The 19,245-nt window shown below is 40.4% G+C and overlaps 1 protein-coding gene across 6 annotated transcripts in view; it reads right to left on the reverse strand.

The window, feature by feature from the left end:
- Window positions 1-19,245, reverse strand: part of LOC124555187 — a 185,071-nt gene that overhangs the window by 159,081 nt on the left and 6,745 nt on the right. For 2 of the 6 annotated variants that reach the window (XM_047129026.1, XM_047129029.1), the window contains exons 2-3: window positions 7,535-7,633; window positions 6,892-7,197 (exon numbers count right to left, since the gene is read on the reverse strand). The exons of 3 other annotated variants lie outside the window; for them this stretch is intronic. In XM_047129026.1, the coding sequence (XP_046984982.1) occupies window positions 6,892-6,909 (18 nt within the window). In that variant the 5' untranslated portion in view covers window positions 6,910-7,197; window positions 7,535-7,633. The remainder of the gene's footprint in view (window positions 1-6,891; window positions 7,198-7,534; window positions 7,634-19,245) is intronic. One more of the 6 variants, XM_047129027.1, reaches the window with a different exon arrangement.

Below are 19,245 nucleotides of genomic sequence, written 5' to 3' on the forward strand. Positions count from 1 at the left end.
TATACATTTCATAACCAATAGATTGTGGTCAGAGTCCACATCTGCCCCTGGAAATGTCTTACAATTTAAAACCTGGTTCCTAAATCTCTGATTTACCATCATATAATCTATCTGATACCTTTTAGTATTTCCAGGCTTCTTCCATGTATACAACCTTTGTGTGGAACCTTATGTTAGTATTTGTGTTTTTAAATAGATTGCTTATTTTATAGGATATGCTCCCTAAGAAAGGTAGTGCAACATATTTTCTGCTGTTTTCTACTGTGTCTTGTGTTAACTGCATGGTTGTCTAGTGTGCAGCTTTGTTGTACGATGGTTTTTGGATTTTTTGTGATAGTTTGTCTATCACGAGAGGGCTGTTCCATTGTTTGAGGCTATGGTTTTAATGATATTGACTTCTTTTTCTTTTTGAACGGGTTAAAGTGGAATTTTTTGTAGGCAATTTAATGAGGATCTAAAATATGGCATCTTATCTACATCTACATCTACATTGATACTCCGCAAGCCACCCAACGGTGTGTGGCGGAGGGCACTTTACGTGCCACTGTCATTACCTCCCTTTCCTGTTCCAGTCGCGTATGGTTCGCGGGAAGAACGACTGTCTCAAAGCCTCCGTGCGCGCTCTAATCTCTCTAATTTTACATTCGTGATCTCCTCGGGAAGTATAAGTAGGGGGAAGCAATATATTTGATACCTCATCCAGAAACGCACCCTCTCGAAACCTGGCGAGCAAGCTACACCGCGATGCAGAGCGCCTCTCTTGCAGAGTCTGCCACTTGAGTTTATTAAACATCTCCGTAACGCTATCACGGTTACCAAATAACCCAGTGACGAAACGCGCCGCTCTTCTTTGGATCTTCTCTATCTCCTCCGTCAACCCGACCTGGTACGGATCCCACACTGATGAGCAATACTCAAGTAAAGGTCGAACGAGTGTTTTGTAAGCCACCTCCTTTGTTGATGGACTACATTTTCTAAGCACTCTCCCAATGAATCTCAACCTGGTACCCGCCTTACCAACAATTAGTTTTATATGATCATTCCACTTCAAATCGTTCCGTACGCATACTCCCAGATATTTTACAGAAGTAACTGCTACCAGTGTTTGTTCCGCTATCATATAATCATACAATAAAGGATCCTTCTTTCTATGTATTCGCAATACATTACATTTGTCTATGTTAAGGGTCAGTTGCCACTCCCTGCACCAAGTGCCTATCCGCTGCAGATCTTCCTGTATTTCGCTACAATTTTCTAATGCAGCAACTTCTCTGTATACTACAGCATCATCCGCGAAAAGCCGCATGGAACTTCCGACACTATCTACTAAGTCATTTATATATATTGTGAAAAGCAATGGTCCCATAACACTCCCCTGTGGCACGCCAGAGGTTACTTTAACGTCTGTAGACGTCTCTCCATTGATAACAACATGCTGTGTTCTGTTTGCTAAAAACTCTTCAATCCAGCCACACAGCTGGTCTGATATTCCGTAGGCTCTTACTTTGTTTATCAGGCGACAGTGCGGAACTGTATCGAACGCCTTCCGGAAGTCAAGAAAAATAGCATCTACCTGGGAGCCTGTATCTAATATTTTCTGGGTCTCATGAACAAATAAGGCGAGTTGGGTCTCACACGATCGCTGTTTCCGGAATCCATGTTGATTCCTACATAGTAGATTCTGGGTTTCCAGAAATGACATGATACGCGAGCAAAAAACATGTTCTAAAATTCTACAAGAGATCGACGTAAGAGATATAGGTCTATAGTTTTGCGCATCTGCTCGACGACCCTTCTTGAAGACTGGGACTATCTGTGCTCTTTTCCAATCATTTGGAACCCTCCGTTCCTCTAGAGACTTGCGGTACACGGCTGTTAGAAGGGGGGCAAGTTCTTTCGCGTACTCTGTGTAGAATCAAATTGGTATTCCGTCAGGTCCAGTGGACTTTCCTCTATTGAGTGATTCCAGTTGCTTTTCTATTCCTTGGACACTTATGCTGGTTTGGATGACAAGATGAGCTGTTGATACATTCATTAGTGGATGTTGGTTTTCTATAAATCTCAAAATGATGTTTATGGTTTTTGTTGATGACTTTTATGGCTAGGAAATTGATGCTGTTGCTGGTCTCATGTTCAATAATGAATTTAATGTTTTTTGTGCATGCTGCTCAGATTTGCTATTAATGTGTATATTTCCTCATTGCTGTTATCTTCTCTGTAAGAGTCAGCCTATAGTTTGTACACATACATGTGCTCAGAATATCAGTTTTCGATAAAACAGCACAAGTCAATGCTATGTCTGATTTGGGGGGGGGGGGGGGGGGGGCATGCAGGGTGCAGTCATCTTCAAGTTGTGGCTCACATCAGCACCAATGATATCCATCACTTCGTTCTGAGGGCACTTTGCTTCATCCAGGCAGGTGGCGGAAATGGTGAAAACTGCTGGTCTCACACACTGGTATGAGAAGAGCTCCCTATTTGCAGCATCATTCCCAGAATTGATTGGGGGCTTTGGGTTGGGGGAGAGTTGAAGATTTCAACTAAAGGCTCTGTCAATTCTCTGACAGTATTGGCTACAGATTTCTGGACCTGCGATATGGGGTGGAGACCCGTAGAACCCACCTTCGCAGGCCAGGGGTGTGGAAATAACTTCTTGGATAGCAGAGTACTTTTGGCATGCACATGGTCTTTTTTTTTATAGGCTAGTTGGTAGTTTGAGGTCCTCTGATAAACAGTCGCCAGTTGATATGAAGAGTAAAATCACACTATGTACAAAGACACTTCAAGTGTCAAAATTTTAACAATAAATTGTTGAAGTATTTATAACAAATTACTGAGTTTACTGCCCTCTATGAAAAGTGTCACACTCAAATTACTCATGGAACTGAGAGCTGGCTGAAACTCGAAGTAGAAAGCTCTGAATTATTTAGTGGGACACGGAACACATATCAAGAAGACAGACAGTGATAGTGTTTATTGCAGTTGGTAAAAATATTGTGTCTATCGAGGTCAAAATTGAGTCAGCCTGTGAATGTACTGTGGAGGAAGTGGGGTCACCTTCACAATGCGACACAGAAGGTAGCAGGCGCTCAAAATCTGCATATATGAATGCGCAGCACTCCTGATGGTGGGCATTCTTAAACTCTAACGACCTGCTTGCCTCAGTAGGCATTTCCACACCTATCAGTTGCTTGCTAGAGCAATCAATCAGACACTTTTATAAGCGCTCACTCTTAGTAAATGAGTTTAGACATTTATGATAAAAATGTCATGCACTTTTTCTTGTACTCAACTGGGTGTAAAGAAGACAGGACATGCTTTTGATCCAGACATAGTGTCGCATTTCACCCACAGAAAATAGCTACAAATCTACGTGTTTGAGGCACTGACTGGCTACTTTTGAAAAAGAGGGGTCCAACTGCTTTATGCTTTACATCTTTTTGTTCTGCAAAGTGTGCTCTTTATCATCTCCTGACTTACTTTTATTTATGTGCAGGTCATAAACATTAACTGAATAATTTGGATTCTACCTCTGAAATTTCAGCAGATTCTCAATTTTAATGCCAAATGTGATGCTGGTGACATTATAAAGCTTGCTGATGTTACATATATGTTATGTTCTCACACATTCTCCGTATTTCAGGTAATTTCTATTGCAAGCCAGAAGTGACCATGCAACGCCAAATTTATCCCCTTCTTCAAGGTCCTGGACATTAAAACAGGCATGTTGGTAGGGAGGTGAAGTTATCTGGATGTGTAACAAGTCTAGGTGAACTCATGTTAATATTCAATTGCCCACACGCCATGGAAATATTTTAGATCTTGCAGTTACAGTCAGGCCTGACCTTATCAGCAGTGTCAGTATAGAGACAGGGATTAGTGATCATGATATCATCACAATGATGGTGGTTATTATATTAATAAATCCATCAAAAAGGCTAAGAAAGTATTTTTGTCATGAAGAACAGATAAGCAGTAAATAGGATCCTACTTAGACAATGAATGGACATCATTTAATTACAGTATGATAAACATAGAGGAATTATAGCCACAGAGTATGTTGCAGAATCAGAGACTGGCACTCTCGGGTCAAAAATGAACACGCTAATGACGAAAGGCTTAAGTCAGTAGAAATTTGTGCATCTGTAAAAAGAGTGATACACAAAGCATACAGCTACGGCTGTCATATGTTAGCAAACGATCTTGTCGAGAACCCGAGAAAATTCTGGTCCTACGTAAAATCGCTAAGGGGTCGAAAGCTTCTATCCAGTCACTCATTGATCAGTCTGGTGTGGCAATAGAAGACAGCAAAAGGAAAGCTTAAGCTATAAATCTTGCATTTAAGAAATCTTTCATGCAGGAGGATCACACAAACATACCATCGGATAGAGGACATAGTAACAGGCATCCCTTGAATAGAGAAGCAACTGAGAGAGTTAGAAACAAATAAGACGCCAGGTTCAGATGGCATCCCAGAGTACTCTACAACATTGGCGCCTTACCTGGCGGAGGGAGGGAGGGAGGAGGGAGGAGGGAGGGAGGGGGAAACCAGTTGACTCCTATATATAAGAAGGGTAAAACAATGGACCAGCGAAATAAAAGACCAATATTCTTAACATTAGTTTTCTTCAGAACTCTTGAAAATATTCTCAGTTCCATTATAATAAATTCCCTTGAAACGGAATAACTTCTCTCCACAAATCAGTAGGAATTTAGAAAGCATCACTTGTGCGGAAATCAACTTGCCCTTTCCTGACACGATATCCTGTGAAACATGGGGCAACTGGAAGATTCCATATTCCTAGAGTTCCAGAAAGCATCTGACATGGTACCCCACTGCAGACTGTTAATGAAGGTATGAACGTACAGAATAGGCTATCAGATATTTGAGTAACACAAAGACTTCTTATGTAATACAAGCCAGTACTCTGTCCTCGACGGCAATTGTTCCTCAGAGACAAGGATATTGTCAGGAGTGCTCCCAGGAAGTGTGCTAGAATCACTCTTATTCTCTGTATACTGTTTGGTCCCCTCCCCCAAATTGATCAATCAATCAATCTCTGTATACATAGACGATCTGACGTACAGGGTGAGCACCAATCTGCAGCTCTTTGCTGATGATATTGTGGTGTATGGGAAGATGATATTGTTGAGTGACTGTATGATGGTTCAAGATGACTTATACAAAATTTCTAGTTGGTGTGATGGATGGCGGTTTGCTCCCAACGTCGAATAATGCAAATTGATGTAGATGAGTAGGAAAAACAATTATGCAATGTTCAACTACAGCATTCGTAGTGTGCTGCTTGAAACTCTCGCGTCGATTAAATGTCAAGGCCTAACATTGCAAAGATACAGGAAATGGAGAGAGCACTTACGGATGGTTGTAGGGAAGGCCAATGTTAAACTTTTGTTTATTTGGTGAATTTTAGAAAAGTGTGATTCACCTGAAGATCACATACAGAACACTACTGTGACACATTCTTGAGTACTGCTAAAGTGTTTGGGATAACCATCAGGTTGGATTAAAGAAAAACATCAAATCAGTTCAGATGCTTGCTGCTAGATATGTTACCGGTAGATCTGATCATCACACAGGTGTTCTTGAGATTCTTTGTGAACCCAAATGGGAATCCCAGGAGTGAGTCAACACACTTTTTGCAGAACACTATTGAGAAAATTCAGAGAACCAGCATTTGAAGTTGACTGCAGACCAGTTCTACTGCTCTCAAAGTAATTTCACATAAGGACCACAAAAATAAGAAAAGCGAAATTAGGGTGGCATGAAGGCATATAGACAATTACTTTTGCCGCTATCTATCTGTGAAGGAAATGACTAGTAGTAGTAGTAGTAGTAGTAGTAGTACAAGGTACTGTGTGTCTTGCACCATACTGTGGTTTACAAAGTCTGTAGATGTGGATGCTTAGCACCTATATCTTTTGGAAGAGGTATAAATTGGACCTCCCCCCTACCCAAATTCTAATTACTCCTTAGTAGACATGTGAATCCACATTGAGGTAGAGTACATATCTGAGTGCCTTTACTGTACCTCCTTTTCTGCATTTCGGAAAAATGGCCCAGAATGACAATCTTGGTGGTAAAAATTCTGAACAAATCTGAAATTCAGTCTCCCAGTGATATCACACCAGTTTTCCCCTGAATGTAAACAATTGACCTTTTCTAACCACCATTACTACCCTTTTTTTTTTTTTGGGGGGGGGGGGGTGCAAGAGTTTGCAGCATGCAGCATAGAATTGTGTTGTGCTTAGTGGCGGGTAGGCACATGTTAACAAGGAAAGTAATAGGCTCTCAGTAGACTGTCTGCAATTGGCTATGGGAGCATGTGAGATGTGATCCTCAAAAGTGCCAGCAAACACAGAGTAGTCCAATGCAGGCATGTCATTTATCTGGTTATCATTAACAGGGTGGGCTGATGGTTTGCTGATAGATCCAGGACAACAAAATTGACATGGTCCAGGGTGCAGGGAGCATGTCTGCATTGTACCAGACCATGGCAAATGTGCTGATGTTGTCAGTCCATACCAGGATGACACTGCTGGGTTCACATGTGGTGATGATAGCCCAGATGCTGAAAAATTCTCCAATGTCGTCAGTTTGTACCACAATAATGATGACAAAGGGTCTACACACAGTGACTTAAGGCCAGACCACAGTCAACATGCCAGTGTTTTCAGTCTGCACCAGGATGACAATGTCGACAGGCCTGTGCTCAGTGCTAGTGATGACAGCATCACCGAAGGTGTTGGCACAGGCCCACCTTCCAATGGCTCCAGTATTCATAAAGAGGAATGCTGATAAGTATCATGTATGTGTGTAAGAGACATATGCGGGCATCAATAATAATAATGATAATAATTCCTGGTACTTACATGGAAAATCATTGGCATTGGTTAGCCACATAGGGATTTCCATCATTCAGAATGATAATCAGAAAATTGGATTTTAATATTTATCCATCTTTGCATAAATATCGATCTCAATGTGAACAGGGGTGGCATCATTTGGAGTAATGGCTTTCAATATTTTACCCAGCTTGGTAGTAACATCCCCATCTGTGTGAGTGGTCTATTCAGGCCTCACATCATCATCCTTATTCAAATTAATAGATTCCAATATTTGATCTAGCTTGGCATAAGCATTGATCTCCTTGTGAGTGCGTGTGGCATCAACAGCACCTAGAACAGAGAAAAGAACATCTCATAAGTAATGCATGCAAGTGTGAATTAATACTGAGAAATATAAAGTACATACTTGTGATAGGAGCCCATTCGTGTGTAGCAATTTGTGTACCTATCCTTAATTATTATTATATCTAGGTCTCCTAGAAAAACCACATGTCGTAAGCACCATACGCATGTATAAAACACTCTTATGTGAAATATCATTTATGGAAGTCAAGCATCTGTCAAGTCCTTGGAGGTCACATGAGCAACTTGATCAAATCCAGGTATTTAAAAAAATACATGCACACACACGGAAATGGGCCACATATTACTTTATTTTTGTACTAACCTTGATGTGTTGCTGCAAGCAGAGTGGTGGGTGTCATAGGCTGCCGTTCTTCCATTCCAATGGGTGCAATCTCGGTGACCTCGTATTGAGGTCATCTGCCTGCAGCAGCAACATCCATGGCACTGTGTTTCATCTTTGGAAATGTTTTCTCAATACAGACTGAAAACTAAGTCATATCTCACGCCACAACGTATTATATTTATTAGCAGAGAGATACCATCATCTTGTCAGTGGAGGCAATGATACAAGAAGACAATATTAGCTCATGTCGTCTCAGCCACTGCATCACTATCTTATCTTATTCTCCATGCCACTGTGCTGGTTCTGGATCTCGGGCAAGATCAGCACATCATACCTGGGCACGTGTCTGGCAGCTGCAGTTGGTGCATGGTAGGGACACTCCCCACACTATTGCGAAGAGCATCTGGCTTGCTCCATGGAGGACTTGCCTCCATCAGTATAAAGGAGGACTGGGAGAGAGGTGGTTTATAAAGTAAGTCTCTCTCTCTCTCTCTCTCTGTGATACACACACACACACACACACACACACACACACACACACACACACACAGAGAGAGAGAGAGAGAGAGAATCCTACATCAGTCAACTCTTAATAATATGATTAAATTCTGATCTTAACACTTCCTTTGACAAACTGGTCAAGAGCAGGGAGTCATGATCTTAGTGCTGCAGTTTTGTCAATGTGGACACTCCTCCGCAGGGTTTTATTCCATGCAGTGTGCCACTGGTAAAGCATTCGGGTCTGTACCATTTGTTAACAGCTGCATCATGAACTCGGTACAGCACACCAGAGAAATGTGTGCTAGGGGCAACATAAAGGTGTAATCTCGATTCATTGATTTAGAGGTACACTCAGAAAAGCATTATACAGAGGGAGTAATCAGGATTTGTAGGACATTTAATGCCATCACTAGACATAGGAGAAAGAAGACAATACAGGGTGAGACAGCTAAGACAGGCGACCTCAAATATATCCAGAAGGAACAAATATAGAAATGTGCTGTTTTTGATAAGCTACAGTGGACAATATGGTGAATTTACTGATGTTTGCAACTAATTTTTATCATTTATAGTTGCCAAATTACGACACACACTTTACTTTCTAAATGGAACTATATGCTGTTTTTTTGTGACATTTGAAAGAAGTTTTTGAGATGACTTCAGTGAAATAACATGTACGGAATATGATCAAGTAGTATCATGATAACAGTGATGCAAACTACTGTCATACTGCTAGGAGAAGAGGTTCCACAAATGACTGTCCCATTATACCAAATGTAAGCAAGCACGGAACTCAGGTACAGTTTGTGTATTTATTATCACAGACGCCATACCAGGTACTCAAAATGTTGACACTGAGCATTCCTACATGCTATAAAATGATTCTAGAGAAACAATACTGCACATTGAATTACATAAAGAGTTAACGGGAGCATAAGGCATTTCATGCCTTCAGAAGTAGTCAGTGTTTCCTAACATTCTTGTTTTAATTTTCACCGCAGGTAAAAGTATAGAAGTGTTAAATTCGGTGAGTGTGCAAACTGTTTTGAGTTTCTTGAATGACCATTCCAATGCTCTCAAAATGTTCTCTTAAGAGAGTCTGTCATTACACGTGTGGAATGGGGGAGACATCTGTGATGTTGGTACCACAATGACTGGCTTATGTCCAGTAGGATGCCTCCTAATAACTGCAGCAGCAGCATATTTTAGGAAATCACGATACCTGAGTGTATTTAGATCCCCATTAATCAAACAGGGACCAATCATGCGGGTCTGAAAATCCAGCACCAAATGTTGATAGACAAAGAGTGTTGTTATTATTCACTTCGTTGAGGCAGTGCAGATTTTTGACTGATGATTAGTGCATACTGCAAAGACTGACTTGCTCATAGTATATAAACAACGCTTCTCCCTTAAACAAAATTTTGCATAGATATGCAGCATCAATTTGCGCTTTTCACAGATAACATTCAGAGGACAGCAACTAATTTTAAAATAATTGTCGTGAAGCTGTAGATGCAATTAAATGTGAAGAGGATGAAATACGGTGGAATGTGTTTGCAGAACACTCATTTGGTTAACCCCTCTCATATTTCGAGTTGCCTCTTAGTGAGATTTGCATTGTGTGTTACTGCTGCTGTGCACGTACCTTTATGATAGGCTAGGTTTTTTGCTGAACGGTTGGTTAGTTTAACATCACACGGGGAAAGTTAGATGGGTAGATAGGTTGGCACATACAGATTTGTTCACCACTGTACCCTTTGGGTGTTCCCTGGTGACACAATGGTTTATTTGATTGATATTAGACTTTAAAGTTCTAGCACTTTTAATGTTTTGTTTTTTGTTTTTTTAAAAAATCTAGAGCTCTCCAGTATCCCGATAGCATAGGTAGGACTCGGACAATTGTCGTGCCACTAGTTTATATAAGGAATGTATGACGCGTGTGTTTTGGGATTTTATGAAAATGCTCTTCCTCTCACCATTAAAGTCTTTGTTTGAAGGCTTCTATTTGGGCAATCATGTCCCATGAATATCACTTGGCTGTAATTTGATAGGCGGATGGCTGCTGCCGATGTGGTTGTTGTTGGCTTTAACAGATAGCACCTAAGATGTTTGCGTACGCGAGCTGATCACAGGTTTTAGTTTATGATGGATAATGTTGGTTATATTTAATTTGGTGGTATTCTTTTAGAGATTTGATAGGTTGAAAGATTTAATCATGAAGGAACTCCCCTCCCTATTATTTATTTTATACTGACACATGGTTTGAGTTGTGTTTAGTGCCACTACTGGCTATAGGCACAGTATGGCAATGAAAAAGTTTTGGAATTTTTTAAAAATATTTTAGTGTTAACGTATACGGAAGTACTATTCTGATTGCTAGTCATAACTGATAGGTTTCAGATAGATTATATAATGGTAAGACAGAGATTTAGGAACCAGGTTTTAAATCGTAAGACATTTCCAGGGGCAGATGTGGACTCTGACCACAATCTATTGGTTATGAACTGTATATTAAAACTGAAGAAACTGCAGAAAGGTGGAAATTTATGAAGATGGGACCTGGATAAACTAACTAAACCAGAGGTTGTACAGAGTTTCAGGGAGGGCATAAGGGAACAACTGACAGGAATGGGGGAAAGAAATACAGTAGAAGAAGAATGGGTGGCTTTGAGGGATGAAGTAGTGAAGGCAGCAGAGGATCAAGTAGGTAAAAAGACGAGGGCTAGTAGAAATCCTTGAGTGACAGAAGAAATACTGAATTTAATTGATGAAAGGAGAAAATATAAAAATGCAGTACATGAAGCAGGCATAAAGGAGTACAAACGTCTCAAAAATGAGATCGACAGGAAGTGCAAAATGGCTAAGCAGGGATGGCTAGAGGATAAATGTTAGGATGTAGAGGCATACCTCACTAGGGTTAAGATAGATACTGCCTACAGGAAAATTAAAGAAACCTTTGGAGAAAAGAGAACCACTTGCATGAATATCAAGAGCTCAGTTGGAAACCCAGTTCTAGCCAAAGAAGGGAAAACAGAAAGGTGGAAGGAGTATATAGAGGGTCTATACAAGGGCGAAGTACTTGAGGACAATATTATGTAAATGGAAGAGGATGTAGATGAAGATGAAATGGGAGATATGATACTGCGTGAAGAGTTTGATAGAGCACTGAAAGACCAAAGTCAAAAGAAGGCCCCGGGAGTAGACAACATTCCATTAGAACTACTGACAGCCTTGGGAGAGCCAGTCCTGACAAAACTCTACCATCTAGTGAGCAAAATGTATGAGACAGGCGAAATACCCTCAGACTTAAAGAAGAATATAATAATTCCATTCCCAAAGAAAACAGGTGTTGACAGATGTGAAAATTACCGAACTATCAGTTTAATAAGTCACAGCTGCAAAATACTAACGCGAATTCTTTACAGATGAATGGAAAAACTGGTAGAAGCCGACCTCGGGGAAGATCAGTTTGGATTCCGTAGAAATGTTGGAACACGTGAGGCAATACTGACCCTACAACTTATAAAATAGATTAAGAATAGGCAAACCTACGTTTGTAGCATTTGTAGACTTGGAGAAAGCTTTTGACAATGTTGACTGGAATACTCTTTCAAATTCTGAAGGTGGCAGGGGTAAAATACAGGGAGCGAAAGGCTATTTACAATTTGTGTGGAAACCAGATGGCAGTTATAAGAGTCGAGGGACATGAAAGGGAAGCAGTGGTTGTAGCCTCTCCCCGATGTTATTCAATCTGTATATTGAGCAAGCAGTAAAGGAAACAAAAGAAAAATTCGGAGTAGGTATTAAAATCCATGGAGAAGAAATAAAAACTTTAAGGTTCACCGATGACATTGTAATTCTGTCAGAGACAGCAAAGGACTTGGAAGAGCAGTTGAACGGAATGGACGGTGTCTTGAAGGGAGGATATAAGATGAACATCAACAAAAGCAAATCGAGGATAATGGAATGTAGGCCAGTTAACTTGGGTGATGCTAAGGGAATTAGATTAGGAAATGAGACACTCAAAGTAGTAAAGGAGTTTTGCTATTTGGGGAGGAAAATAACTGATGATGGTCGAAGTAGAGAGGCTATAAAATGTAGACTGGCAACAGCAAGGAAAGCGTTTCTGAAGAAGAGAAATTTGTTAACATCGAGTATAGATTTAAGTGTCAGGAAGTTGTTTCTGAAAGTATTTGTATGGAGTGTAGCCATGTATGGAAGTGAAACATGGATGATAAATAATTTGGACAAGAAGAGAATAGAAGCTTTCGAAATGTGGTGCTACAGAAGAATGCTGAAGATTAGATGGGTAGATCACACAACTAATGAGGAGGTATTGAATAAGATTGGGGAGAAGAGGAGTTTGTGGCACAACTTGACTAGAAGAAGGGATCGGTTGGTAGGACATGTTCTGAGGCATCAAGGGATCACCAATTTAGTATTGGAGGGCAGCGCGGAGGGTAAAAATCATAGAGGGAGACCAAGACATGAATACACTAAGCAGATTCAGAAGGATGGAGGCTGCAGTACGTACTGGGAGATGAAGGAGCTTGCACAGGATAGAGTAGCATGGAGAGCTGCATCAAACCAGTCTCAGGACTGAAGACTACAACAACAGTCATAATTACACCCTGTTAGATGTTATATGCTAAGTATATTATTATTAAATTACATGTGAATGCATGGAGCACATGACCATGCAGCGCCCCCTACCGAGGGCGCTTCGCTGCTAGTTGACTTTTTTGGCATCAGTATATACTCTGCTTGAAGACTGCTCGTGTCGCAGTCATATGTTATTCGACACTTCCTTTGAGTTGTCAAGGCTGTACGCCTGGTTGGTTAGGAAGAAGTTGAAGTTTGTGGTATGTAACTCATATGACCTGATCTCATTTTCTGTAACGTTGAGACGTGTTGAGTGTGCTGTTCACTTATGTTTTGTACTTTTTTGTAACAGATGTCTGAAGATGGGTGTAATCCCGAAATGCGTAACGTGTTCTAATAAAAGAGTCAGTTGAACATCTCATGACTTTATTGTGATTGTACAGCGCTGGTTGCCAATTATTAACATAAAAATGATCGCAGGCCTGAGACGGTATTTTATGTCCTGTATATCAAAATTTTCATTGCCTTCATTCCATTCTACAGTTGATGGTAGTTACTATTCGCAATTGCGAATTCATCTCATGTGTTTAGTAATAGCTGCGGTCGCCGCAGTGCATCGTCACCAGAATAACACTGGCACTACAATATCGTATTTATCTGCCGATACCAAGGTGTGCGACTTTCAAGCACAATGTCTGATCTGTACAGGAATACACATAAAGGATATTTGAGTACAGATCGTAGACGTATGGTTGACAACATAGGGACATTTGGGTTTGGCCATGAGCCACGCACAGGTAGCCAAATGGTAAGGTGACCGGTTGCGATAAGCGGGAAATCCAGGTTCAAGTCCCGGTCTGGCACAAATTTTCATTGTCATCATTCCATTCTACAGCTGATGGTAGTTATTCTTTGCAATTGCGAATTCACCTGATGTGTTCAGTAACGACTGTGGTCACCACAGTGCATCATCATCATCAGAATAACACCGGCACTACAATATCCATGGTTCTTCACATCTGATGAGGAAGCCATGCAAAAGGGGGCTGTGTCCTATTCAACGACGTGTTAAGCAGATCTCATCAGTTATAACTAATCAGAAGGAGGTGTGTCACAGCCTTACAGTCCTTTCTATTGATCTCAATGTGTTACCCATCATGCCCAGCTGCTCTCCCTTCCAGAGACACATTATGAGCCTTCTCAGCAACGACATCAAAGCACACAGTGAGATAGGGCAGTGGATTACATTTAGAAGGGCACATCTCCCTGGCTGTTGTATCGGCTAACTCACTCCCATGAATTCCCAAATGTCCTGGTACTCAGTAGAATGATACCTCACTTCCCTATCTTTGTAGCTGGAGAAGAGAATCCTTGTTGGCTTTATCTGCTGGACAAATATGCTGGTTGGTCTACAGGATACTAAGAGAATATGAGCAGATCAGGAATTTCAAACCATGATCATGTTTCATCTCAGCCACAGTTTTACGAATCACACAGAGTTTAGTGTCAAATACAGTAAACTCTCTGGGCAGGCAAACTCTGAAGACACAGGCAGGAGAAACAATTGAGTAACTAGTAGTCTCCCCATTTTGAAGCCATCTGTATATACTGTGTCGAATTATGGTGCTCAGTTAAAAAAAAAAAAAAAAAAAAAAAAAAAAAAAAAAAAAAAAAAAAAAAAAAAAAAAAAAAAATTATTCCTAAAAACAGTCTGGAGTGAGCAGTTTGTTGCAGACTGTCATATCTAAAATTATCCTGGGCTTCATTAACAACCAGGGTGGTGCTTTGCTCCAACCCTGCCTCTGTATGTTTATTAGAGACACTTCTATATATGTTAAATGTTGCAAGTAGGATCTATCTTGCAGCACAGTTCCTCCTATTTGAGCATTTCATGATGTCCAGTGCTTAAAGGGCTCTTATTTTTAATTCTGTGAGATGCGGCATCCAAGTCAATTCTCTATCAAATACGAGTCCCAGGAACATTACCATGTCATTAAAATGTAAAACAGCATCCCACACACTTAGTTCAGAGGAAGTAAAAACAGCATCCCACAGTATTAGTTCAGGGGAAGCAAAAAGAGAACAATCACAATTAAAATCAACACACACAGTTTTCTCATGAAAAAAATTAAAACCTGTTCTAGCAGACCATACTTCTTGTCTCATAAGTGTCAATGGTATGTAATTGATGGGAAGAATATGTCAGATTACAACAGAAGCAGAAAATGAAGCAGGCACGCAAAAACAATGAGCAATTCTCATAAAACTCACAACAGATGATATGCTCCTGAGTGTAACTGTGACTGAAGTCATGAATAAATTCTTCCCTGATAAATACAGTTAACTAGAGACAATCTGTTGGAAAGAGCATTCCTGACTCTGAATCTAAGATGATGTTCGGCAAGGAAGGGTAATAGAACAATGAGGAGACGAACACAAAATCCCCATTTGTGTAATTAACAGATGATATTGTGTCTCCCTACAGTGTCACTTGCCTTTTCAGTGTCCAGAAAGATTGACAATAAATGCTGAATTTTTTGGAATGACTCCTGTATAGCAGTGTCCAATTGGGTTGGGTTATGAAGAGTGGAACAACATCTTCTGGAAGTGACTTACAAGATTTCTGGATTGTTGAGTCTACACCATGCAGAAGTTGACCATCCACTCTAGCATTTATCTAAATTTAGATGCCTGCTGAACATGGGGGCAATGGTAAATTTTTGCACAGCAACATGGGGTCTTTCTATGCCATTGACATGAACGCTTGCATTCATGTTCTTACAGACTCTTTACAGTGGAAAGTGGTACACGACTTCCACTTTAGCAATCGCTTCCCAATTTCTATTCACCTTATACAAAGAGCAGAACTAAAATTAAAATCAACCAAAAACAGGCAGCGTGCAGAAGACTCCAACATAATCCACACATCTGTAGGTGGCAATGTGTTTGGAATCGTGAGGGTATTTCAAAATCAAATGCCACTGGGACTGAAACAGGAAACAATAAACCTTCATTGAGTCAGCAAATGTGGGATCTATGGTGTTCAAAAGCACATATCCAAACTCGCTGCAACAAAAACATGAGCACAGAACAAACATGAGACTTCGTATCAGCAGCAAAAATAGAAAGCACAGAAGTGACAAGTGGAGAAAGCGAATTTATCTTTAAGTTTGGGTTCGAGGAAAGGTTAGATAATGAGGAAACTGAGCTTTTACATCTGCAGACTGGGTAGGTGGAGGCCCACTACATGCGTGAACTGTTGCTTCATGGCAGACTGCTTAGCGAATTCCCATGTTGGCCAGTAGGAAGAGTAAAACAAAAGCCTGCCCTAAGCAGCCCAGATTTTGATCAGATGGCCATAGTTAATGGCCTGCGAGTTCCCCTTGCTGCCAATGTAGATCCTACTGCAGTAAGTATAGGTAGTTTGAAAAGTAAATTATTAGTAGATATCGGTTCCGAGATTTTAGTCATTGCGGAAGAGTATTTGCAGGTCCACCAAAGAAAAATATGGCATTGTGGAAAGTTGCTAATGTGAAAATTTTTCGAGCTACTGGAAAGATATCCAAAGTTATTCATCATGAAGTGACATTATCTGTGAAAATTGTGAATGTGACAATGGAGCATACACACTTCTAATAATTCCTAAACTCAGGGTAAACCAACTGGTTGGCGTCGATTTTCTAAATGTATATTACTCTGAGGTAAATTCTGAACTGTGCTCTATGAAAATGTAGAGTGGAGGTAAGATCTCAGTGGTACCATCCTTACAGAAAAGGAGTCAGATAAGGGAACCTGTGAATGTGAGAGAAAGGCCAAAAGTAATTACAAAAAATATACTCAAAATATTAAGTTGTATAGCTTGAGAGTTCAGAGAGCAGCAGGAGAGGTATGTAGGGCTTATCACAGTGAAAAGGTTATCAGGGAAAGATAAAGATGAAGCAGATGAATGGAGCACAGTGGGCAATATGTGGTTCTAATGGAAAAGGGTAGGGGGGGCTCTCACACTTTGAGACTTCACAGCCTTGCAACTGTGCATACCTCAGCTAGCTAGAGCCATTCTTCCTTTCTCGTTCTAGGCTCTTCTGTGATCTATTTTCTGCATTTTGCTCTTAAAAGTGCAAGGAGTTTCCCACTTGGTAATCTATCTTGACATTCGGGGGAAATATGAAACAGGGGTGATATGAGTCAAGCTGTAGGTGTAAAGATTGACATGTAAGCTGTAAGCAACAAACAGTTGCCAAAATTCTGAGATACAAAACTATGAGTGTAGCTAAACCAGTATTTGGGCGGCATAAACTGAAGGAGTGAGTGAGCGAATAACTTTGGGAATATGGTTTAAAATTAAATGGTTGATGGTGTTGTAATGAGGTAAGAAATGTGCTAATGCTAAAGTAGAAGGCAAAGTGTTGATGAGGTGTATGCACTGTAATGATTTTGAATTTAGTGCTTGGAAGTGCTGAAGCTATGTGATAAAGAACTTGTATATAATGTGAAGTGAGTAGGTAACAGAAGCTGAGGTTGGCAACAGGCCAGCCAATATTAGATTAAGTATCTGTGCGAGCTGGACGGAGATGCCACTAGTGAAAAACATAAAAGTTAAGTGGAGTAAATTGTCAAGGTTACAGTAGGCCTATGTGTTAACAAAGACTGAGCAGCCATGAGCGCTGACCTAAGAATTGTTTAGACTAACATACAATATCATACAATACACCGATGCATGTACACAAAGGTAAGGTGGAGAAATGTCACACTCTCCAAAACATGCAACATACAGTAGTTAGGAGAGCAATCATTACAAACATTAAATAATGAAGTTCATGGCAACAAATTGTACAATTCTGTCCATGTAAATAATATGAATGATACATAGAAAAGTTTCCAGTGTTTTCCTGATGTGAAGGAAAGTGAGCATTACGGCACAAATTACAGAATAGTTTAAACAAGGAATCTGGGTCACGACTACTGAACTTGGTGATAGGTTAAGATGGTAGGTGGTGATCTGACACCATGGAAAAACTGATTTAGATATTGTACTGCCAACAAGTTGGGAACAAGAGCCAACAAGCAGACAACAGCACGGAGAGAGTGGGAGGAGTCAATGACATCACCTCAATGCACTGACTGCCATTGTTGTCCTGTATCCCACGAGTATGGTGGTCCTCAAGATGAAGGAAAGACTACTTTCCCAATTATTCCCAGTGTTCAAAGTGATGACGTGTGTGAGAAAATGAACAGACATGACTGTAGGAAATAAAGCGTGCAAAGTGCTGAGCCTTAGATGTGAATACTTTGTGAACAATGTTTATGGTGTGTATGATGCAGTACTGCTGTGTGTGAAGGTACATGAGCATGGCATACTGTGGCAAGCTGTTGATCACTCAATTGTTGTGGTATTATCATTGCTGATGACGCTCTGGCTGACTTGGAGAATATCAGATTACTTAATTGCAGCTGTCCTAACTATCATGGCAAGTTGTGAGAAGTCTCACATGGCAAAGAGCATTAATGGTATCTTTTCAACAAAGACTAGCTGTATTGTGGCATTTATAAAACATAAACCCTTATGCAAGTCATGATGTCTGAGCGAGCTACGTAAATTCTGCTAGGTGCCATCTCTGAATTTGTTTTGATGTAATGACGAATGTACAAACACTTTAATTTGAGGACACTGGGCCTCCACAATATAGTTCAGTTCTCTATCAGAACTATTTGTTGGTAGTCATACTCAAAATCCCGAAGTGTGGTTGTGTTGAAAGATTCATTATGCAAATTCATATGTTGGAGTGCAGTATGTGGATAACTGTACTAGAGGTCAGCTCAGGTGATTTGTACAGGTTGAAGCAATGTGACTGACTGGCAAAGATGCAGTACTGGCAGGTAGATCAGTACTAACATAGTGCTATGCAGCCTTGTAAACTGGCATCTATTGTAACAGTGAGTTATGTATAACAGTACATAGTCAAGTACGGTAGGGTTTGCCATCCCGTATTCTCTCACAGATGGCCGACGTAACTTTGTTGTATTCTGCACCAATACAACTGTTAAATTCACCGTGTAAATTAATCTGGTCGCAAGAGGACATTGAAAGTGCTACAGGTTGCCCACTAATGATTGTTTCACTTCAACAGCCACTCATCAAATCAGTGTGCAGCACACCTTGATTCTGAATTGTTCTATATATATTTTTGCCTGTTACGTACAATGTTCCACTGACATTGGTCACTGAACCGTACCCAGACCTTACGGTGTTTACAAGAGCCCAGCTCAGTAAACTGTGGTTCTCCAGACTTGTACCCAGCCAACCAAGACTAAGCTCTCTAAGGCGTTTGCCGTTTGGCATGACTCAGGAGGTACATATGGTTTATCAAATTCCATAGAGGCAGTGAGTATTACCCCCCTTCTGGTAGAGACTTACCTTTTATTGTTTATAATTTTACTGACAGACACTAATTGCTCTGTACAGAACTCGTACGTCCATCTCTTTTGGATGAATGTTAAACATCAACCAACAATCTGTTTGAACCAATGGAAGTTTTTTAGTTTAAAGAATCATGAGCCATTTCGGTCCCATGACAGGAAAGAAA

This window comes from Schistocerca americana, chromosome X, assembly GCF_021461395.2.
Source record: "Schistocerca americana isolate TAMUIC-IGC-003095 chromosome X, iqSchAmer2.1, whole genome shotgun sequence".
Lineage (NCBI taxonomy): Eukaryota > Metazoa > Arthropoda > Insecta > Orthoptera > Acrididae > Schistocerca > Schistocerca americana.